The following is an 18,719-nucleotide window of genomic DNA, read 5'->3' on the forward strand; positions in this document are numbered from 1 at the left end:
TTATATATAATATTCAATTATATTATAATATAATTGTACTGCTGACTCTTCACTGAGACAGTCATTATTGTTACCATAAGGCCCAAAAATGAAGTACATATGCTTCCTGTAGATGTTTTCTAAAAGAATGGAATCACAAAAAAGTGGATTGGCACTCATCTATACCACAGGTTATAATACAATTTGGTTCATGTGCATGTACAATTCCAACATGTTGGATTAACTTCAAAAGAGTGAATGTCCTTTGAGTGCACTTTGGGCAATGGTACAGTTGAGGCATGAGGATCTAATACAGAAGGCTAATCATCCGGAGTAAATTTACTTGCAGTGGCTTGTCTCCCTCTTCCACAATTTTGACAATGTGCCTCTGAAGGAAAGTCAGTGTCTTTTTCAGGTGTGGTGGATATGCAATGTTGAAAGCAAAATACATACAGAAGGCTGTTATGAAGGCTTCATCAAGGCTGGTGCACTGGCACACGTCTATTCCATCTACTTTCACCACACTGAACCCTGCCATTTTCCAGTCAGTATCCATCAGTTGTATGGTTGGAAAGGGTGTAGCAGGGTCCCCCTACATTAATAATAATAATAATAATAAAAATACAAAATTGAAAAAGCTTTCCAAATTCATCAAATTTTGTTACAGCCTCTTTGGCTCAGACAGTACAGCTACATATAGTGCAGAACTGCAAAAACAATTAGAAGGCTAATGTATAAGGTTCACAATATATGATGCATTTCATGTTCTTGTATAGACTGATAAATCTTACATTGTTTTCTAAAACCATTGTTTTAAGATTTTTAATAGATGGGCTAAAAGCGTACAGAAGATGTAATTTTTTTTTTTTTTTACTATACTCACTCCAGCAGGTGTCTTTAAGTATGGGTATTTTTTGAGTACATCCTCCACAGACATTCCTTCCATGCTTTCTCAACATCTCCAGGAGAATGTTCATGCCATGTGGTCTTGACTTGGACAGTCGATATGTCTGGATGTGTTTTCCGAAACTCACTTTGTAGCACATTCACATGGGCCTCAACAGACATTGAATCCTCCCCAACACAAGTTTCCTTAATCAGAACAACAGAAACAGATAATGTTTAGACCATGACAGATAATGACAGCTAAGACAAATATGTGAAACATCTAAACACTTATTGAACAATAAGGTGCTTTAGATAAATAAAAAAAAAAAAAACACATTGAACTGCATAAACATTAAGATGATGGCCAGGCAGTGAAAAAGTGGAGTATATACAAAAAAAGATTTAAATGTCTGTAGTATCTGCCTTACATTGTCCTGCACTAAGTGAAAATGTAAAATTGATTAACAGTGCAAAAATAAATTATGCATATGGCAGTGGGCTTACATATGCTACACTAGCTGGCTTTTGACCCAAACCTGCAAGTGGTGCACGTTCTGCTTTAAATTTCCGGTTTAGGGACATGTGTCAGGTGTGCTAAAGACACAAATTTGACTGTTTGTCATTTTCCTGTGTATCTTAGTACAGTTGTAATAGCAGAGGTGTTAATAATTATTGTACTTACAGGATGTATTCTGTACTGTATTGCACAAAAAGGATACCGATACAAACTACCAACTCGGAAGGCTTCGCTTTCGATGCATATGCGGTCATCGTTTTGTCTCACTGTAACATGTATCTGTCAACAACAATAAACTAATTACTAAAGCTGCAAGATATAATGCAAAGGAAATAAATTATGATCGTATTGGAACAAGCTACCGTAATAAACATATTTGTGGTATATAAAACATATAAACGTATTATGAATTATACCACGTCTTACCACCACCACCTTCTCTTGTCTCTCTCTCTCTCTCTCTGGTTTTATTGGCGGGTCGCAACCAACTTGTTCAGGTGCATACCGCCACCTACTGTACCGGGGTGTGCAACTTCAGGGCTTCATGTGCTTAGCATGGTTATAATAAAAAAAATGAAAATAAAAAAAAATAAAATAAAATAAACTTTTATATTAATAATTACAAATACCCCCTTCCCATTTCCTATATGCTGTGCTCTAACCCTGTATCTTTAAGAAAATTAAAGAGAGCCTTGCTACACCTTCTCTTGTCTAAAGGAAATTACGTAAATGTATGTTTACCGCTGATTGGCCAACACAGTAAAACTCCTTTCACCAATGAGAAACCTTTTGGCACGCCCCTACCTTTCGGCACACCCATTGCTTCAAGCTGCAGCTACCCCTGTCTCTGAATTTGTGTACAGTTTATGGAGCTAATCGCTATAGCCCCGCTAAAAATGGCCTAGCGACGCCCATGCTTCTTACGTCCATTTCGGAGAACCAGGACAAATATTTTAATTGATCGCTCAGGCATTTAAGTGGCACCGAAATGAGGCACCGAAATTTGCGTTCTGATTCGGTTCCAGTACATACCGGTTACATAGGTTTCGGTACCCAACCCTACATACAAGTCTGATTAAGTATATTTATATTATGAGAACTCTCTGAAGATTTTAGCATGGTAATGGATATGACAATGTTAATGTTTTTGGTCTTGGCGGAATCTGCTACGCTGCTGCTGAATTGCTGCTGCTATTGGTTATTTGGTGTATTTGTAGATTATTGCTGCTGCTGCAAGCAAGTACAGGAACTTGCTACTGCCAATACATAAGCTGATATGGTGCTGTGAGTATTTAAGACATACTGCTGCTGTACAAATAGCATATAATATAACCCGTAGCAGATCTATACAGGTGGAGCTGGGGAAGGTAAAGGGTTTCAGAGGAACACTGAAAAGTGCTGCAATGCTCAAGCGAATGCTAATCAGCCATTTAAATGTAAAGCAGCAAGCTCATTGGCTGCATATGCAACATGAACCAATCAGCTTGTGACAAGTCGCTTAGTGCTAAAAATGTCATCAGTTATGTTAAGAACCCATCAGCCTGCGCCATCTAGAGTTTCATGACAGAACTTGGTATATATTTGTTGTTTCACGGTGACAGGGCCACCCCTGCTCTCAGCCAATCAGATTCGAGGACCAGAAAGAACTGTTGTGTATATATATACATATAATGGGAGAGTAAAAATATTTTTAAAACGTACACCGTTCAAACTAGGCTGCTTATGTTGAAGTGTTTGGGATGTGGCTTTTAATGATGAGACCTTTTTTGTAATCAGGCTCTCAAAAAGTATATAACAATTTGGATATAGATTTATCGGCCAACATATCGGTTATCGGCTTTCAAAAATAAAGAATAATCGGTTATCGGTATCGACCAAAATTTTCATATCGGTGCATCCCTAATATATATATATATATATATATATATATATATATATATATATTTGTTACCAGTCAGAGGTAAATCAGAATTTTAACTTATATTTTCACTAGGAAGTGGTGTTATTGTTTTTTGTACAAAATTATTGTTGATGTACATAATGACTTCATCCTAGGCCGGAGATCGTGTATTGTGCATTTTTCAGCAAAATCTGTGACTTGAATTAAGTCTGAATACTTCCTATTAAGAGCATTAATATGGATCTTTTTCTTTGTTCTGTTTTGTCATACACCAAACTTCAAACTCATCAACATCACTTTGTTCATTCTTGAAGTGAACTTTGGCCTGTTTGGTGATTAGATTAACAGTTTTGAACTGCACTCTTGAACTGAATACAATGCTTCCGGTGTGCGATAGGCCAAAAAAGGTCAATAGGTCAAAAAGATACAAATATAGTTCATGAATCAATTTAAAAAAAGAATGTTGAATAAAATACTGAAATGAAGCAGAATTCAGAGCATCCACTTACAAACTAAACATGAGGTGCAATTGAATGTCACTATGTAATTTTTTTAAATTGCTTGGATTGTCTGCACAGAGTCACATGGATGACGCACTACACACATCATGCCAAGTTTCTACATGTTCTCTGATTTGGGCAGTCGTGGCGTAATGGTTAGAGAGTCGGGCTTGTAACCTGAAGTTTGCGGGTTCAAGTCTCAGGTTCAGCAGGAATTGTCGGGGGGGGGGGGAATAATTCAAGTTTATTTGTATAGCGCATTTCACGATACAAATCAACTTTACAGCAAATTAAGGTTCTACAATATTTAGTGGTAGCTTATCTGTGGTGACTGTCAGTTAATGTACATATGGCAGAAATGTACGGAAAAATCGATTAAAGACGTAATCAAACAGACGATGAACACTATTAACAGCAATTATTATATGATGCAATCAAACTTATAGCAAAATGTGGTAGTTCTGTAAGTTGTTTCAGGGTTGGCATCATCTGAGGTCCTCTGAGGGGTTGGCATCATCTCTTCTCAGGTGGTCTGGATCCAGACTGAAGCTTGTGTAAATCCTAGCATTGTGTGTGCACTTGAATGGGTTAAATGCAGAGCACAAATTCTGTGTATGGGTCACCATGTCACTTCACTTTCACTTTCACTTTAATCCACCAAAATAATTCACTGTGTGATGATGATATTCATTCGATACGTTCTTGAATCCAGTCCAGTGTTTCCTAAGCACCCCAGTGCATGACTCTTTAACGCTCTGCATCCAGTATATTACCCACTGCCGAGTTTTCTTTTTGCTTCTTTTTTTCTGGTTGACAGGTGAACATAAATCCAGTTCTGGATTCTTAATTTGTTTGAAGTAAATAAATGAGCATGTTTTTATTGCAAAAATAGCCATTCCCCATTTTCCTCATAGGAATGAATAATGATGTTTTGTTTTCCACCAGTAGTGGGCGTGGTATACTTGCAATATAATACTTTTAATAACACACTCACCCTCCCTCCCCCCCTTAAGACTGATTGACAGTTGACTTTGTAAGGCATTGGAAATGCAAGTGCTAAGGGCATTGCGATTTTATTTGAATTTTGTGAGGGTTGGAGCAGGACGCGTACAAAGTGAAATAGCTAATGGTTGATTTTCTATTGCTATTGCAAAATGACAGGGTCATAATAACTCGTAAGACATTGGAAATGCAATTGCAAATGGACTTTGTGTTTCCGTTTGCAATTTGGCAGACATGTTATATAACTTACACGGAAAAGAAAATGGAAACACAAATGCACGATTTGCAATTGCGTGTGGATTATGTCACAATGTATGCGTCCACAAATTGAAAATGCAATTCCATATACAATTTCTTTTGAATATTGTCCTAAATGTCATTCCATAGGGCGTGTTTACGTTTTCTGGATGGCCAATCAAAGCGTTTTCACGAGTTTACATGGTCCTTTCGTTCTGCTCAGAGCTGTGAAATGATACGAGCGGAAAGAAAAGCCCGTCGTCATGTGATCCGTCTACATGCGTGAGCCTGACTGATCAATACACACACCGAGAAGGATGGCAAACACTGGCAAGACTGAAAAATTCCAGCTGCACGTTCCAAATCTCGTGGAATTATGTCAGGGTAATTGGTGCATTCTGTTTTAAAAGGGTATAGCATGTAGCATGACTGTTTTCTTTCATTGTACTTGAGAAACCCAAGTGACATGATACGAGTCCGATCTTCAAACTGGCTGTTTTAAACAGTTTTGAATTTTTTTTAACGATTCTTTATCTTTAGTTTAGTTTGTTTGTATTTCGGCTGATGTAGACTGCAAACACCAGCCATTGCAACATTAAAGTTTTTTTTTTTTCTGGCTAATTAAATGTTTTACACAAAGAAATGAATAAAATGCAAATGGTTAAAATTATTAAAATTAAATCATTAAAATTATGTAAACTTTTTACCGACTACAGTAAATCAATGCATCAATGCGTTCGGTCCTTGATGTATAGTCTATTTGTACTAAGGTTACTGCGACGAACAACAGCGAGCTAAACATTAACAAACATTTACTGTGTGCACTTTTAAGTTATCCTTGCATTAATAATGTCCTTACAACTTTTTTACTTAGGATTTTCTGACTTTAAGGGATTGGTTGCAGCTGGGCACACTTTTCTTCATTGTAACTATTTGTGTTGGGTGTGTGTTTGTGTTACAGTGCTGCAATCAGGACTGAATAAGAATTTTTCTGATGTAAAAGTGTCTGTTACTGACTGTCCAGATCTTACACAAGAGCCTTTTGGGTTTCCTGTCAAGGGTGAGTACAAATGTTATTCCATATGTGTCTTACTTCCAAGGTTTTACAGGCTCTTTGAACAACACTTGTTACTCTTTTATTAGGTCTGTGTGGCAAACCTCGTATCACTGATGTGGGAGGTGTACCATATCTGATTCCTTTGGCCCAACCGGACAAGGTGCGTTAATAAACTGCAAATGTGACTGTCATAAAAAACACAATTCTACCCTAACCGATGCAAACTTTACCCTGTAAGCAGAGGTGGACAGTAACAAAGTACATTTACTTGAGTGTTTACTTTAAGCATACTTGAGTATGCCATTAGAGAGCATTTTTGAAAATTTTGCTTTTGTGTCAAATTAGGGCTGGGCAAAAATTCATATCTCTGTATTTTTTGCCCGATTTGCGATATACGGTATATATCTCGGTGTTTTCGTATTTGTAAAGTGAATGTAACCATGTAAGCCTTTATATTACGTGCAAAAAAGGGTTAAAATCACATTTCATTCTAACATTGTAACATTGCAATATAAAAACAAAAATAAGGCTTTTAAAGCGGAAGTTAAATTCACTAAACTAAAAAGAACAGAAGCACAGAGTTGTGTTAGGCTATTTTGATTACCCCATTACAGTCACTTTACAGTCAGTGCTATCATAAAAATAGACTTACTTGTAGGTTTAAAATTCTACATGTCACATTTATTGTCCAACTACAAATATTTCAGCGAAATATATATTTTAATATACGAGCCGCTTAAACTAATATGCGAAACGAAACTATAAACTATACTGTGTCTTACCAGTTTTTAAAGGCCTTAATATGAAGCTTGTCACATGTTTAGAACAAATTAGATTATGCACTTTCTTCGCAGCAGCACAATGTGTCATCTGCTAATTTTCAGATGTGCTCGTATCAAACTACTGTATATCGATATAAATGGTATTGCCTCATATCGAATCGCTTATAAAGAAAATATCGATATATCGTACAAACTCGATACCGCCCAGCCCTATGTCAAATAAATCTTGCTGTTTTGCTTTTTTGTTAAAGCAGTGTTGCTGTTGTAATGTTATATAGCTACAGTTGTGTTGCTGGGTTCCCTTTAGAACAGTCCCGTTGCGTCGCTGATGCTTTTGGGGAAACTCCTGTTTACTCTGATAACGAAGCCTGATTTGTTCACGTTCGTGTTGCTGCATGAACCAATGGCACTTCAACCCTGCCAAAAGGGGAGGAGCCGACCTCTAAATAAGTTGGCTCTAAGCGCCATTTCGTCAGAATTTTTCTCCTTCAGTGACAAAGATCATCTCCTCGCTGATTCTGCAAGCAAGAATTCGAAGAAGGAAGAAGCTCAGCCTGCTGCTCGCCACTGTAAAAGGAGCCCCCGGCAGCGGAAGAAGCCAGAAGCCCCCATTCTAAGAGCAAATTTCTGAGCAAATTTCCGAGCATTTCCTGCGATGTGTGCGTCACCTGTCTGGGCAGCGCCCACGTAGAGGCTGCTCTCACTGCGAGAGCATGGGTCTCGCCCTTCTTCGCTATCACCTTCTTTAATGAAGTGTTAATCCTTCATTAAATCCTTCTATTTCCACCACTCTCACCACTGTTGACGGCGCTGAAGAAAGAGGTTATAGCAAGCTCCCCCCTCTGGAAGAGGCGGTCGCTGCACATCTGTGCCCACCATCAGCCCTGGGGTTGAAAGCCCATGCAGCACATCCATCTAAGCCCTGCAGAACTACCTGTCACCTGACTACCTTCACACGATGGCGGTGCTTCAAGTGTTCCAGGCCAAACTTCTCCGCACCATGAACGAGTCCAGCCAGGGTTCTGATGCCTTTAGAGTGCTGTGCACAGTGACCTGGCTCTGCATGCTACTAAGGCCACTGCACAGGTGATTGGCAAGGCCATGGCCAATTTGGTGCTGCTGGAGCGCCACCTTTGGCTGAATTTAATGGAGATCAGGGACGCTGACAAAGTCTCCTTCCTAGACTCACCAGGGACTGTTTGGCCCTTCTGTGGATGGGTTTGCTGAGTGGTTTACAGCGGCACAGAAGTCATCGCAAGCAATGTGCCACTTTCTGCCGAAGCTCACCAATGTGGTGGCTGGTTCAAGTCGCCAGAAGGCTCCATCCGCTCAGCAGCCTGCCAAGCCAGTGCCGCTTCAGCCCCAACCTAAACCTGAGCCTGGGCTTCAGCAGGGCCCCTGGACGGCGAAATGCTACCCGTTTCTGAAGTGCCAAGGTCCCTGCCCCAGCGTTACGTTGGACTCTAAGCCTCTGAAGCTGTCCTGATCCAAACGCTGAAAGGAAGAGGAGAGGGTCAGTTCTCACAGAGGCCAGAACTCCCTCAAAGAAAGCTTGCGCTCGCGCTCGCTCTCCATCCCTCTACTTAACACTGAGTGATGGAAGCTCCATTCAAGTTGGGCCCATCCTTCTCATTCGGTGCACGCCCAAGCAAACTGCCGCTGTGATAGCGGACCCAAATACTCAAAAGAGCATTTCTCCTCTCCTCATTATTACAAATGTCAGTTCCCCGCCCCCTTTCGAAAAACTAGAATCACTTGCCATTCGCTTCAGGCTTGGAAAGCGTGCTAACCTTTCTACAAGAGCTGTTGGATAAGGGGCACACCCCTTCCACACTCAAACTGTATGTGGTAGCCATCGTGGCGAATCATTCTCTTGTGGCTGGCCAATCAGTCAGCAGAAACTACTTTAATCCACCTCGTCCTTATACTGTGCAGACTTTGGACTTATCCATAGTCCTCAGAGCCCGATGGGGCCCTCCCTTTGAGCCGCTCCAGTCATCTGGCTTGCAGCCCCTCTCGTTTAAGACCGCCCTCCTTTCTAGCATCGGTCAAGCGAGTGGGTGAGCTGCAAGCACTGTCAGTCAGTGCTTCCTGTCTTGAGTTTGGGCCTGACGACTGTAGAGTTGTCCTCAAACCAAGACACGGCTATGTGCCGAAAGTGTTCTCCACTGCGTTTAGAGCACAAGTCATCACCCTTCTGGCACTCCCCAATTCAGATGGTGAGCAGGGTCCCAATCCACTCTGCCCGGTTCGGGTTCTTAGAGTGTATGTTGAGCGCTCTGGCCTGTTTAGGCACTCAGAGCAGTTCTTTGTATGCTTCGGAGGTCACTCTAAAGGGCTGCCGGTTACGAAGCAGAGATCTCGCTGGATAGTTGATGCTATAGCCTTGACTTACGCCTCAGCAGGCTTGCAGTAACTTAAAGGTGTGAGGGCCCACTCCACCAGAGGAATGGCCTCTTTCTGAGCTTTGTCCAGCGGGATTTCTATTGGTGACATTTTTGCGGCCACTGGCTGGTCATCACTGTTAACCTTTACCAGGTTTTATAAATTGGACATTCCGGTTACTAACGTAACCTCGGTTCCCTGAGATAAGGAAACGAGTGTTGAGTAGGCTGCCTTGCTATAAGGCTGAACACGAATCAATGACTGTCGCTTCAGTCGAAAGATTCTGATGAAATGGCACTTAGAGCCAACTTATTTGGAGGTCGGCTCCTCCCCCTTTGGCAGATTGAAGCCCCATTAGTTTGTGCAGCTACACGTACGTGAACAAATCAGGCTTTATTATCGGAGTAAACAAGAGTTTCCCCTAAATAGTTTTTTGTCAACTCACTTGTTTAATTTCTATAGGTTTTTAACATTATAAAAGCTCTTTATTCCAAAGATACTACAAGCTAGTTAGTGTATAGGCGTAATGTATTGTAAGTTGCTTCAGAGGCATAAGGTTTTGCAAGTATTACATAAAACAATTATAAAACAGTGTGTTGACATAAAAAATGAAATTTACTTTTGGTACTTAAGTACTTTTAAAAGCAAGTACTTCTGTACTTTTACTTAAGTAAAAATCTGTCTTTACAACTTTCTCTTGGAGTAATATTTGACCAGCAGTATCTGTACTTCCACTCAAGTAAGGGATTTGTGTACTTTGTCCTGCTCTGCCTGTAAGGTGTACAACATGAACACTGTGTCCAAGGAGGTGGAGCTGCCTGGTGGATTTTTTCTTGGTGCTGGTGCTGTTTCCTGCAAGACAGTTGGCATGAATGGAGAGGTCTGTATAGCTGTACTAAAAGAAGCAGCATGAAGTTTTTCCACATTAAAATGTTTAGACCTAATAAAATGGAATGAAATTGTAAAAAATCAATGAATAAAAGAAAAAAATGTGAATTTGATATGAACTGATATGAATTTGCAGTGGCATCAGTAAACAAACATTTTTATTTGTAATGTCAACAAAAAAAGTTATGCCACTACAAAACATATATTTTTCTTTTTAAATACACAGCCTTTTGGTTTAATGTGGAATTCGGTGGGGTTTATAACACTGTTTTTGTCCCGTTTTTTCATAGTTAATGCCTCTGATGCTGACTGAAGCTGAAGGAAGACCTGCAGTGAATGCCAGTTATTTTTCATCCATCAACCCAGTGGATGGAAAATGTCTGCAGGAGAAATACAGTGACAGGTTCCATGACTGTGACTTCGGCCTCCTTGCAAACCTTTATGCATGTGAGGGCAAACCTGGAAAGGTAAAAACCATGGGGACTTTGCTCTTCATATTACACTGACAGAATTGCAGCACTATAATCCTAATACTGTGATGTATTTCCTTTTGTAATGGCCAAAAATGATGAAACGGTTATCAGGAGTGAGCTATTGATAATTTTTACAGAACCCAAAACTACTTGGAAAGGCATTTATTGAATATTTGCGCACTGCTATTCATGTGGATTTTGCAAATGTTTTTAAAATAAGTCTCTTGCTCGCCAAGACCACATTTATTTGATTAAAATACAGTAAAAACAATTTTGTGAAGTATTATTACAATTTAAAATAACTTAATTTTTATATATTTTGAAATGTAATTTATTCCTGTTTTATTCCTTTATTCCTAACCTCTACTGCCGCGACTCTTGAAAAACTTTTTCATTCCGTGTCGCCCCATCAAGCTCTCGCTGGATCCGCTTCTCTGCTGTCAACGAGAGGAACGTCTGTACTTCCTCAACCGAAAAACTTTTTAATTCCGCGTCGCCCCATCAAGCTCTCGCTGGATCCGCTTCTCTGCTGTCAACGAGAGGAACGTCTGTACTTCCTCAACCGAAAAACTTTTTAATTCCGCGTCGCCCCATCAAGCTCTCGCTGGATCCGCTTCTCTGCTGTCAACGAGAGGAACGTCTGTACTTCCTCAACCGAAAAACTTTTTAATTCCGCGTCGCCCCATCAAGCTCTCGCTGGATCCGCTTCTCTGCTGTCAACGAGAGGAACGTCTGTACTTCCTCAACCGAAAAACTTTTTAATTCCGCGTCGCCCCATCAAGCTCTCGCTGGATCCGCTCCTCTGCTGTCAACGAGAGGAACGTCTGTACATCCTCAACTTCCGAAACAGACATTTTTTGGTTGTTAAAAAAAGGTGCGCTCGTTCAAAACAGCTGCGTTCGATCCTTTGCTGGCTGTGCTGATGTAAATCTAGCGGTTCTGTTGTGTCTCTGTGTCGTAAGTTCAGTGACGCAGGTAGTGACGATTCTCTCCGGCCAATCAGTGATCAGCAGAGATTACACGTCACATTTTGGAAACGGTATGATTTCCTTTTGAAAGTTCGTGTTTGTTTTTCTTTTTTTCTTTTTTTTGTCCACCATGTATCTGTCAGCAGTACAGTTACTGTGCCTTGACCAGAAGAACCGCTCTTTGGAGGAACATTTGGAGGAATTCCTCAGTCTCGTACCAGCGACATCGTTCCCGGATGACTGCTTCTGCAGCTTCCTGCATGCCAGCCTCAACACTGCCACCAGAAAGCCCTTGAGGGAGCTTTGCCGAATATGTAGAGTGGGTGCTGGTGTCCTGTGAATCGCCGCTCACAGTGGACATTGTCAAGGCCTCAGGCCTGCTGTTAGCCACCTCTTCCCGGGCTTGATGAGCCCGTAGCGGTCTACTATCTCTGTGTGCTCCTCTCCACCTCAACCCCTGGCTCCTGCGCCTATGCTCCTTCCACCCTCAATGTCAGCAGTGAACATCAGGCATGTGCCCTCGCTGAGCTCCCTCGGTACGTCGGCTTTACCTGTGTCGGACATTGCACTACTTTTTGCCATGGTCTTGCGGACCGTTCGCTGCACTTCGTCCCTCCACCCCTTCGGCTTGCTGCTAGCTCCGCCCTCCCTCAGGCTCCACCTCTGCCCTCGGTCACTCCCGCTCAACCTCTATCGCGGCCACCTAGGTCTTCGGTGTCTCTCCGCTTCATTGAATCTCCAGGTGCGTGGTGGGCTCTTCCCTCCACGTCATCGTCACCTCCAGTTGTCCCCCATGGTGGTGTCCGTGACTACATCCCCATGGATCCTCCCTCCTGTGACGCCGCAGTGGTGCACAGTCTCAGCTGTGGCCTGGATCAGTGACCATCTTCCTCTTCTCAAGGCTACATCTTGGACTTCACTTTCACGACCACGCTGGGCTTTTTTGTTTGACCTCCTCCCGGATGCCCTTCCTCCTCCAGAGTCTCATCCGTTTTCCATCCTTCGGCGCATGGTCGTGCCTTCTAGAAGGGGGCGTTCTGTCACACACATGCACACTCTCTATTGGCGCTTTTCCACTGCGTGGTACGACTCGGCTCGGTACGGTACGGCACGGCTCGGTTGGGCTCGGTTTGCGTTTCCACTGCAGTTTAGTATCGCTTTAGAATGGGCGGGATTATTCACATGTTGTTATAGTTGCGCCGCCTCTACTGCCGCAACTCCTAAAAAAACGTTTTCATTCTGTGTCGCCCCATCATGCTCTCGCTGGATCCGCTCCTCTGCTATCAACGAGAGGAACATCTGTTCTTCCGCAACAGGGGGAACAGCCACTTTTTGGTTGTTAAAAAAGGTGCGCTCGTTCAAAACAGTTGCGTTCGATCCTTCGCTGGCTGTGCTGATTTAAATCTAGCGGGTCTGTTTGTATCTCATATCGCAAGTTCAGTGACGCAGGTAGTTACGATTTTCTCCGGCCAATCCGTGATCAGCAGAGTTTACACGTCATGTTTTGGTAATGGTACGGTACGCTTGAAACCCCAACTGAGGTGGTACTAAAAAAACTACCAGGTACTGTACCCAGTGGAAAACCCCCAAAAAGTGAACTGTACCGAGCCGTACCGTGCCGTACCATGCAGTGGAAAAGCGCCATAAGAGGACTTTGTTTATGTTTGCACCGTTTTCCCACCTAAGTTAAATGGTTGTCATGGTTATTGATTTTGATTGTATTATGTTCAGCTGTGTTTGCCTTATCACTGTCCCTATTTAAGCTAATGCCTTTTCAGTTTGTGTTGTTCGGCCTCGTGTACACTACCCTGGTTTTGTGTGAGTTATCCTGTATTTCTGACAGCCTGAGAATTATTACATTAAAACACCTTGGAATCTAGTATTTTTGTCTTTGTGCGTGTGCTCTTATGCAATCGAGTTGTAACAACAACATTATTATCAAACAGTAACAAGGTTTGAAAAACTACCATTGCAGGTCATTGAGGTGAGAGCCTGCAGAAGAACTGGAGAGGACAGTCTTGTGAGCTGCATGAGAAATACCATGGAAGAACATTATGGGGAGAAGAGCGTGGCCCTGGGGGGAACTTTCGTCGTACAAAAGGGGAAGGCAAAGATCCATATTATGGTAATAAAAAAAAAAAAAACATAATTTAAAAAATAAACATTTGGATGTCCTAAAAAAGCACAAGAGTCCAGATGTAAAAATCTGCCTAATTTTTTTCATAACAAAAAGTTCAAAGTTAATGCATTCAGTTTCTAAATAAGAAATCTTTGTATAAATATTATATTAAGCAAATTGTATGGATCAAAAAGTATATATTTATAGCATTGTGGATTCTATAGATAATAGTAAAACAATATTTCACAATGTTACTATTTTTAACATAAGTGAACATAACAGACTTATTTCAGAAATGTTATCTTACTGACCCCAAACTTTTGAATGGAAGTGTACAGTCTTTTTATGCTTTTCAGTTTTAGTTGTAATACTGTGATTCTATTTTGTGTGTGTGTTTGTGTACTGGTAATTCACTACGTTATGGGGACCAAATGTCCCCACAAAGTATAGAAATACCAGTAAATTTTGACCTTGTGGGGACATTTTTTGGCCCCTATGAGGAAACAAGCTTATAAATCATACAGAATGAAGTGTAAATGCAGAAAGTTTCCTGTGAGCGGTAGGTTTAGGATTAGGGTAAGGGGATAGAAAATACAGTTTGTACAATATAAAAACCATTATTTCTATGGAATATCCCTATAATGATAGGAATACCTGTGTGTGTAAGCAGTCACGGATAAACTATAGAATAAAGTAGCATCTTGAACTATGATTAAACTTAAAAATGGTAGAGCAGAAATGAAGTGATGGAAGAAATGATGTGAAAACGTAATCTTTTCACTGCTCTGTCTTTAAGCCACCTGAATTCTCCGCCTGCCCTCTAAACACCAATGAGGATGTCAATAACTGGCTCAGGCATTTTGAAATCAGTGCTCCACTGATCTTTCAAACTGTCATGGTGTCCAGAGACCCAGTGAGTACCAACCCACCGTGTCATACCTCCATTTCACTGACAATATTATTCTGCATCTTTGCTAAATATTTCATATAAACTAATTTTTGTTGCTCCCAATTCACAGGGTCTTGACCTGAGAGTGGAGCATACTCATGGCTTCAGTCATCATGGTGAGGGGGGCCATTACTACATAGACACCACTCCAAACTCAGTGGAGTACCTGGGATACTTCCTGCCCGCTGAGTTCATCTACCGTATCGACCGACCCACTGAGACACACAATATTGGCCGAGATTAAACTTTTGACAGTTCTTATTTTTAATGCTATAACTATAGTGCTTATAATGCTTTTATAGTTTTTGCCCTGTTTACCAGGAGCAATTTATGTTGATGAATAGTAAATAAATATAATAAGTATTGAGAGATTTGAGCACTTTTCACAATCCAATACATTTTGTACTACTTGATATTCAGGCCATGTCAAATAGCTAATTGTTTCCCATTAATTTCACAGGGAGATTAGCCTATTAATTGAAACATTAGAAGAACTGAATTTTTCATAACTGCACTACATTTTTGCAACTGATTTGGCACAGCAAAAAAAATATGGCACCAAATCAGCATATTATATGATTTCTGAAGGATCTTGTGACACTGAAGACGAGTAATGGCTGCTGAAAATTCAGCTTTGGATTCACAGGAATAAATTACATTTTAAAATCTATTAAAATAGAAAACAGTTCAACGTCTCAGAAAACAAACTGTAATGCTATTTAACAGTATTGCGTTTTTACTTGTGTTGTTGATTAAATAAATGTAGCCTTCATGAGCCTTCTTTCAAAAACATTAAAAAATCTTAATCATTCTAAACCTTTGACTGGTAGTGTATTAAACATTTAAAAAATATAGTATGTTCAGTATTCATTGTAACACTCACATGCAAAGACTAAGAATAACATAGACCAGGGATCCTCAAATCTGGCCCACGAGTTCCACTTTCCTGCAGAGTTTAGCTCTGACCCTAATCAAACACACCTGAGCATGCTAATCAATGTCTTCAGGATCATTAGAAAATCACAGGTAGCTGAGTTTGATCAGGGTTGGAGCTAAACTCTGCAGCGCATTGGACCTCCAGGGCAAGATTTGAGGAACCCTGACATAGACCTTTCACCTGATCTTTTATTTAGTCAAGACCTTACAGTATATTAGGCCTGCCTTCAGTTTTCATATTGTCTACTGCCAACTAGAACTGAGGAATATTAGTACATTCTCAACCTGCCAAATTTATAGGAGCTCTGCCAAAGCCTTTAACATATTATTTCTAATCGGGCATTAGGAATCAGCTCTGAAAGTTTTGGCTGTGGCAGAGAAAGAAGCTGATTGGCTACTTTTGCATGGCTCAGGAAGGGATATGAACTCCATACCATCAGCATCAATCTTCAAAATTTCTCTGTTCTTGCTTTCATCTGTCACAAGAATAAACATAATCAGGCCTATAAATAAAGCAATGACAATGAAGTCATTTTTACTAAACGAATACTTTTCACTGCAAAATCGCTACTGAATAGTATAAGGACTGTTAACTCACACCTCAAAGTCGTTTCTCTCCAGAACCATCTCCTTCAGTCCCTCTAATTCCGAAAACTGTCCAAAATGGTCCTCTAAATTAGGAGAGGACAGCAGGTTAGTCTTCACCACACCTGGACTGAGAATGTTGATCCTCACCCCAAGGTTGGACTTCATAGCAACAGCCTGTTAAAAATACAAAATTAATCAAATCTGCCTGATTATTAGCAAGAGATGTACTCCCAATTATCTTTCAAAGCTTCACGTTCATGTGAGTTATTGCTGTCATTATATTACAATTGGGGGAAAAAAAGCTTGTATTCATTATATATTACTAACCATACTGCAATAGCACGGCTGAATCCCACAACTGCATATTTAGTCGCTCTGTAGATGGGCGCTGTTGGCACAAACCACAGACCTGTTGACAATATGAAAAAGTTGAGTAAATACAGTATATATATATATATACACGCACACACACAGATGAACCATTACATTATGACCACCCATCTAATAACCTGTAGGACCTCCTTTAGCCCACAAAACAGTGGCCATTTGAATTTGGAGCATGGTGCATTATCATGTCGGTAATGGCCAAGGAACACAGTTGCCACGAAAGGGTGCACTCCGCAACAATATTCAGATACTTGACAGCTGTCAGGGATTGTGCTGTTGGGATAGTGGGGCCTAAAGTGTCCCAAGGAAGCATCGCCCGCAGCATAACACCACCACTGCCGGCTTGTTTCTGCTCAAAAGTGCATCCAGGTGCCATAGCCTCTGTTGGTAATCGGTGTATCCTCGCTCGCCCATCTATGTAATGCACCAGGAATCTTGATTCATCAGACTACTTTCTTCCCATCATCCACGGTCCAATCTTGATGATCTTGGGCCCATTTCATGCTTTGTTGGTGATGGCGTGCAGTTAGCATGGTGACCCGGCTGGGTCGTTGGCTACGCAGGCCCATACACAGAAGGCTGTGATGAATTGTGTGCTGTGAGCTGTGACACCCTGGTCACCACTTTTGTTGCTGCTGGTGATTTGTCGCACAGTGGCCCTGCTGCCACAGCCTGAGCTGCGTACAACACACGGCTGGACTACGGTTTATCGTTTGGCCATCCGTGCACCACATTTGATATGTACTCACTACAGCATCACGTGAACAACCCACAAAGCATGCTGTTTCTAAGATCGAAGTTCAGAGGCACCATGCCATCAAAATATGTCCTTTATCAAACTCCGATAAATCGGCAACTTGAAAGCCAGTACTCAGGTGGTTCATATACTGCTCTGTGAACTGCACATGCGGCACCATTCGGTTGCCAGGCGTGCTCATTGCTAGGCTGGGGGTGGTCATAATGTAATGGCTCAGTGGTGTGTGTGTGTGTGTATATAGACAAACACACACATACGTGTGTGTGTGGCTGTATGTCTGTATATATATATAGCTATTATTTATTATATTATTTGATCTTGATTTGAAAAACAGGGAATATTGTGAAATATTGTTACAATTTAAAATAACAGTTTTCTATTTTAAATGTAATTAATTTCTGTGATGGTAAAGCTGAATTTTCAACAGCATTACTCTAGGCTTCTGTGCCACATGATCCTTCAGAAATAATTCTAATTGGTTGATTTGGTGCTCAATTATTATCAGTTATTACTGGTTATTATTAACAGTGGTCCTTATTCTTATCAATGTTGAAAATAATTTTTGGTGCTTAATATTTTTGTGGAAATCATGATGCATTTTTTTCCTTTAATGAATAGAAAATCCAACAGCATTTATTTGTTAAATATAAATATTTTGTAACATTATACATGTCTTTACAGCCACTTTTAATTAAATCATCATTGCTGAATAAAAGTATTCATTTATTTTTTTAAATCGTACCAACCCCAAACATTTGAGTAAAAATGTATCACTGTTTCCACAGAAATATTAAGCAGCACAACTGTTTTCAACATTGATAATAAGAAGAAATGCTTCTTGTGCACCATAATTAGCATATTAGAATGATTTTTGAAAGATCATGTGAGACTGAAGACTGGAGTAATGGCTGCTGCTTGTATCACAAATAAATTACATTTCAAAATATATTAAAATAGAAAAGTTATTTTCAATTGTAATGATATTTCACAATATTACAATTTTTTCTGTATTTTCAATCAAATAAATGCATTTGTTTATATAATATACATATTGTTAAAACATATATAATATACATATTAAAAATATATGTAAAAAATTTTATTGATTGACTCATATACTGTATTAAGTTCCAAACCTGCAGTAGATGATATGTTGATAATTGCCCCTTTGCCATCAGGATTGTCCTTCATTTACTGCAGAGCCAGATGTTCCCCTCCCCAGCCCAACCTATAACAGCCACCTGAACAGTGCAACATGTTGCTAGATCAGGGGTAGGCATGTTTGGTCCTAGAGAGCCGCAGTCCTGCAGAGTTCAGCTCCAACCCTAATCAAACACACCTGAACAAGCTAATCAATGTCTTCAGGATTACTAAGGCTATAGGCAGGTGAGTTTTGTTTTCAGGGTT

General features: G+C 40.5%; 1 protein-coding gene and 1 long non-coding RNA gene across 2 annotated transcripts; one reads left to right on the forward strand and one right to left on the reverse strand.

Annotated features, from left to right (window-relative positions):
- Positions 1 to 285: 285 nt before the first annotated feature.
- Positions 286 to 1,692, reverse strand: LOC107587733 (uncharacterized). Its single transcript, XR_001609503.1, has 3 exons — positions 1,550 to 1,692; positions 863 to 1,071; positions 286 to 571 (listed from the first exon to the last, which is right to left on the reverse strand). It is a non-coding gene; the product is annotated as an uncharacterized lncRNA (long non-coding RNA).
- Positions 1,693 to 5,212: 3,520 nt separating this feature from the next.
- LOC107587676 (ester hydrolase C11orf54 homolog) lies at positions 5,213 to 15,246 on the forward strand. The gene is made up of 8 exons (XM_016275544.1): positions 5,213 to 5,407; positions 5,985 to 6,083; positions 6,167 to 6,240; positions 10,026 to 10,127; positions 10,426 to 10,602; positions 13,552 to 13,701; positions 14,492 to 14,608; positions 14,715 to 15,246. Exons 1-8 carry the CDS (start codon positions 5,341 to 5,343, stop codon positions 14,886 to 14,888), a joined length of 960 nt encoding a protein of 319 aa, XP_016131030.1. The 5' UTR covers positions 5,213 to 5,340; the 3' UTR covers positions 14,889 to 15,246.
- Positions 15,247 to 18,719: the final 3,473 nt, after the last annotated feature.

The sequence above is a fragment of the Sinocyclocheilus grahami genome, unplaced genomic scaffold (genome assembly GCF_001515645.1).
Source record: "Sinocyclocheilus grahami isolate Dianchi unplaced genomic scaffold, SAMN03320097.WGS_v1.1 scaffold95.1, whole genome shotgun sequence".
NCBI lineage: Eukaryota > Metazoa > Chordata > Actinopteri > Cypriniformes > Cyprinidae > Sinocyclocheilus > Sinocyclocheilus grahami.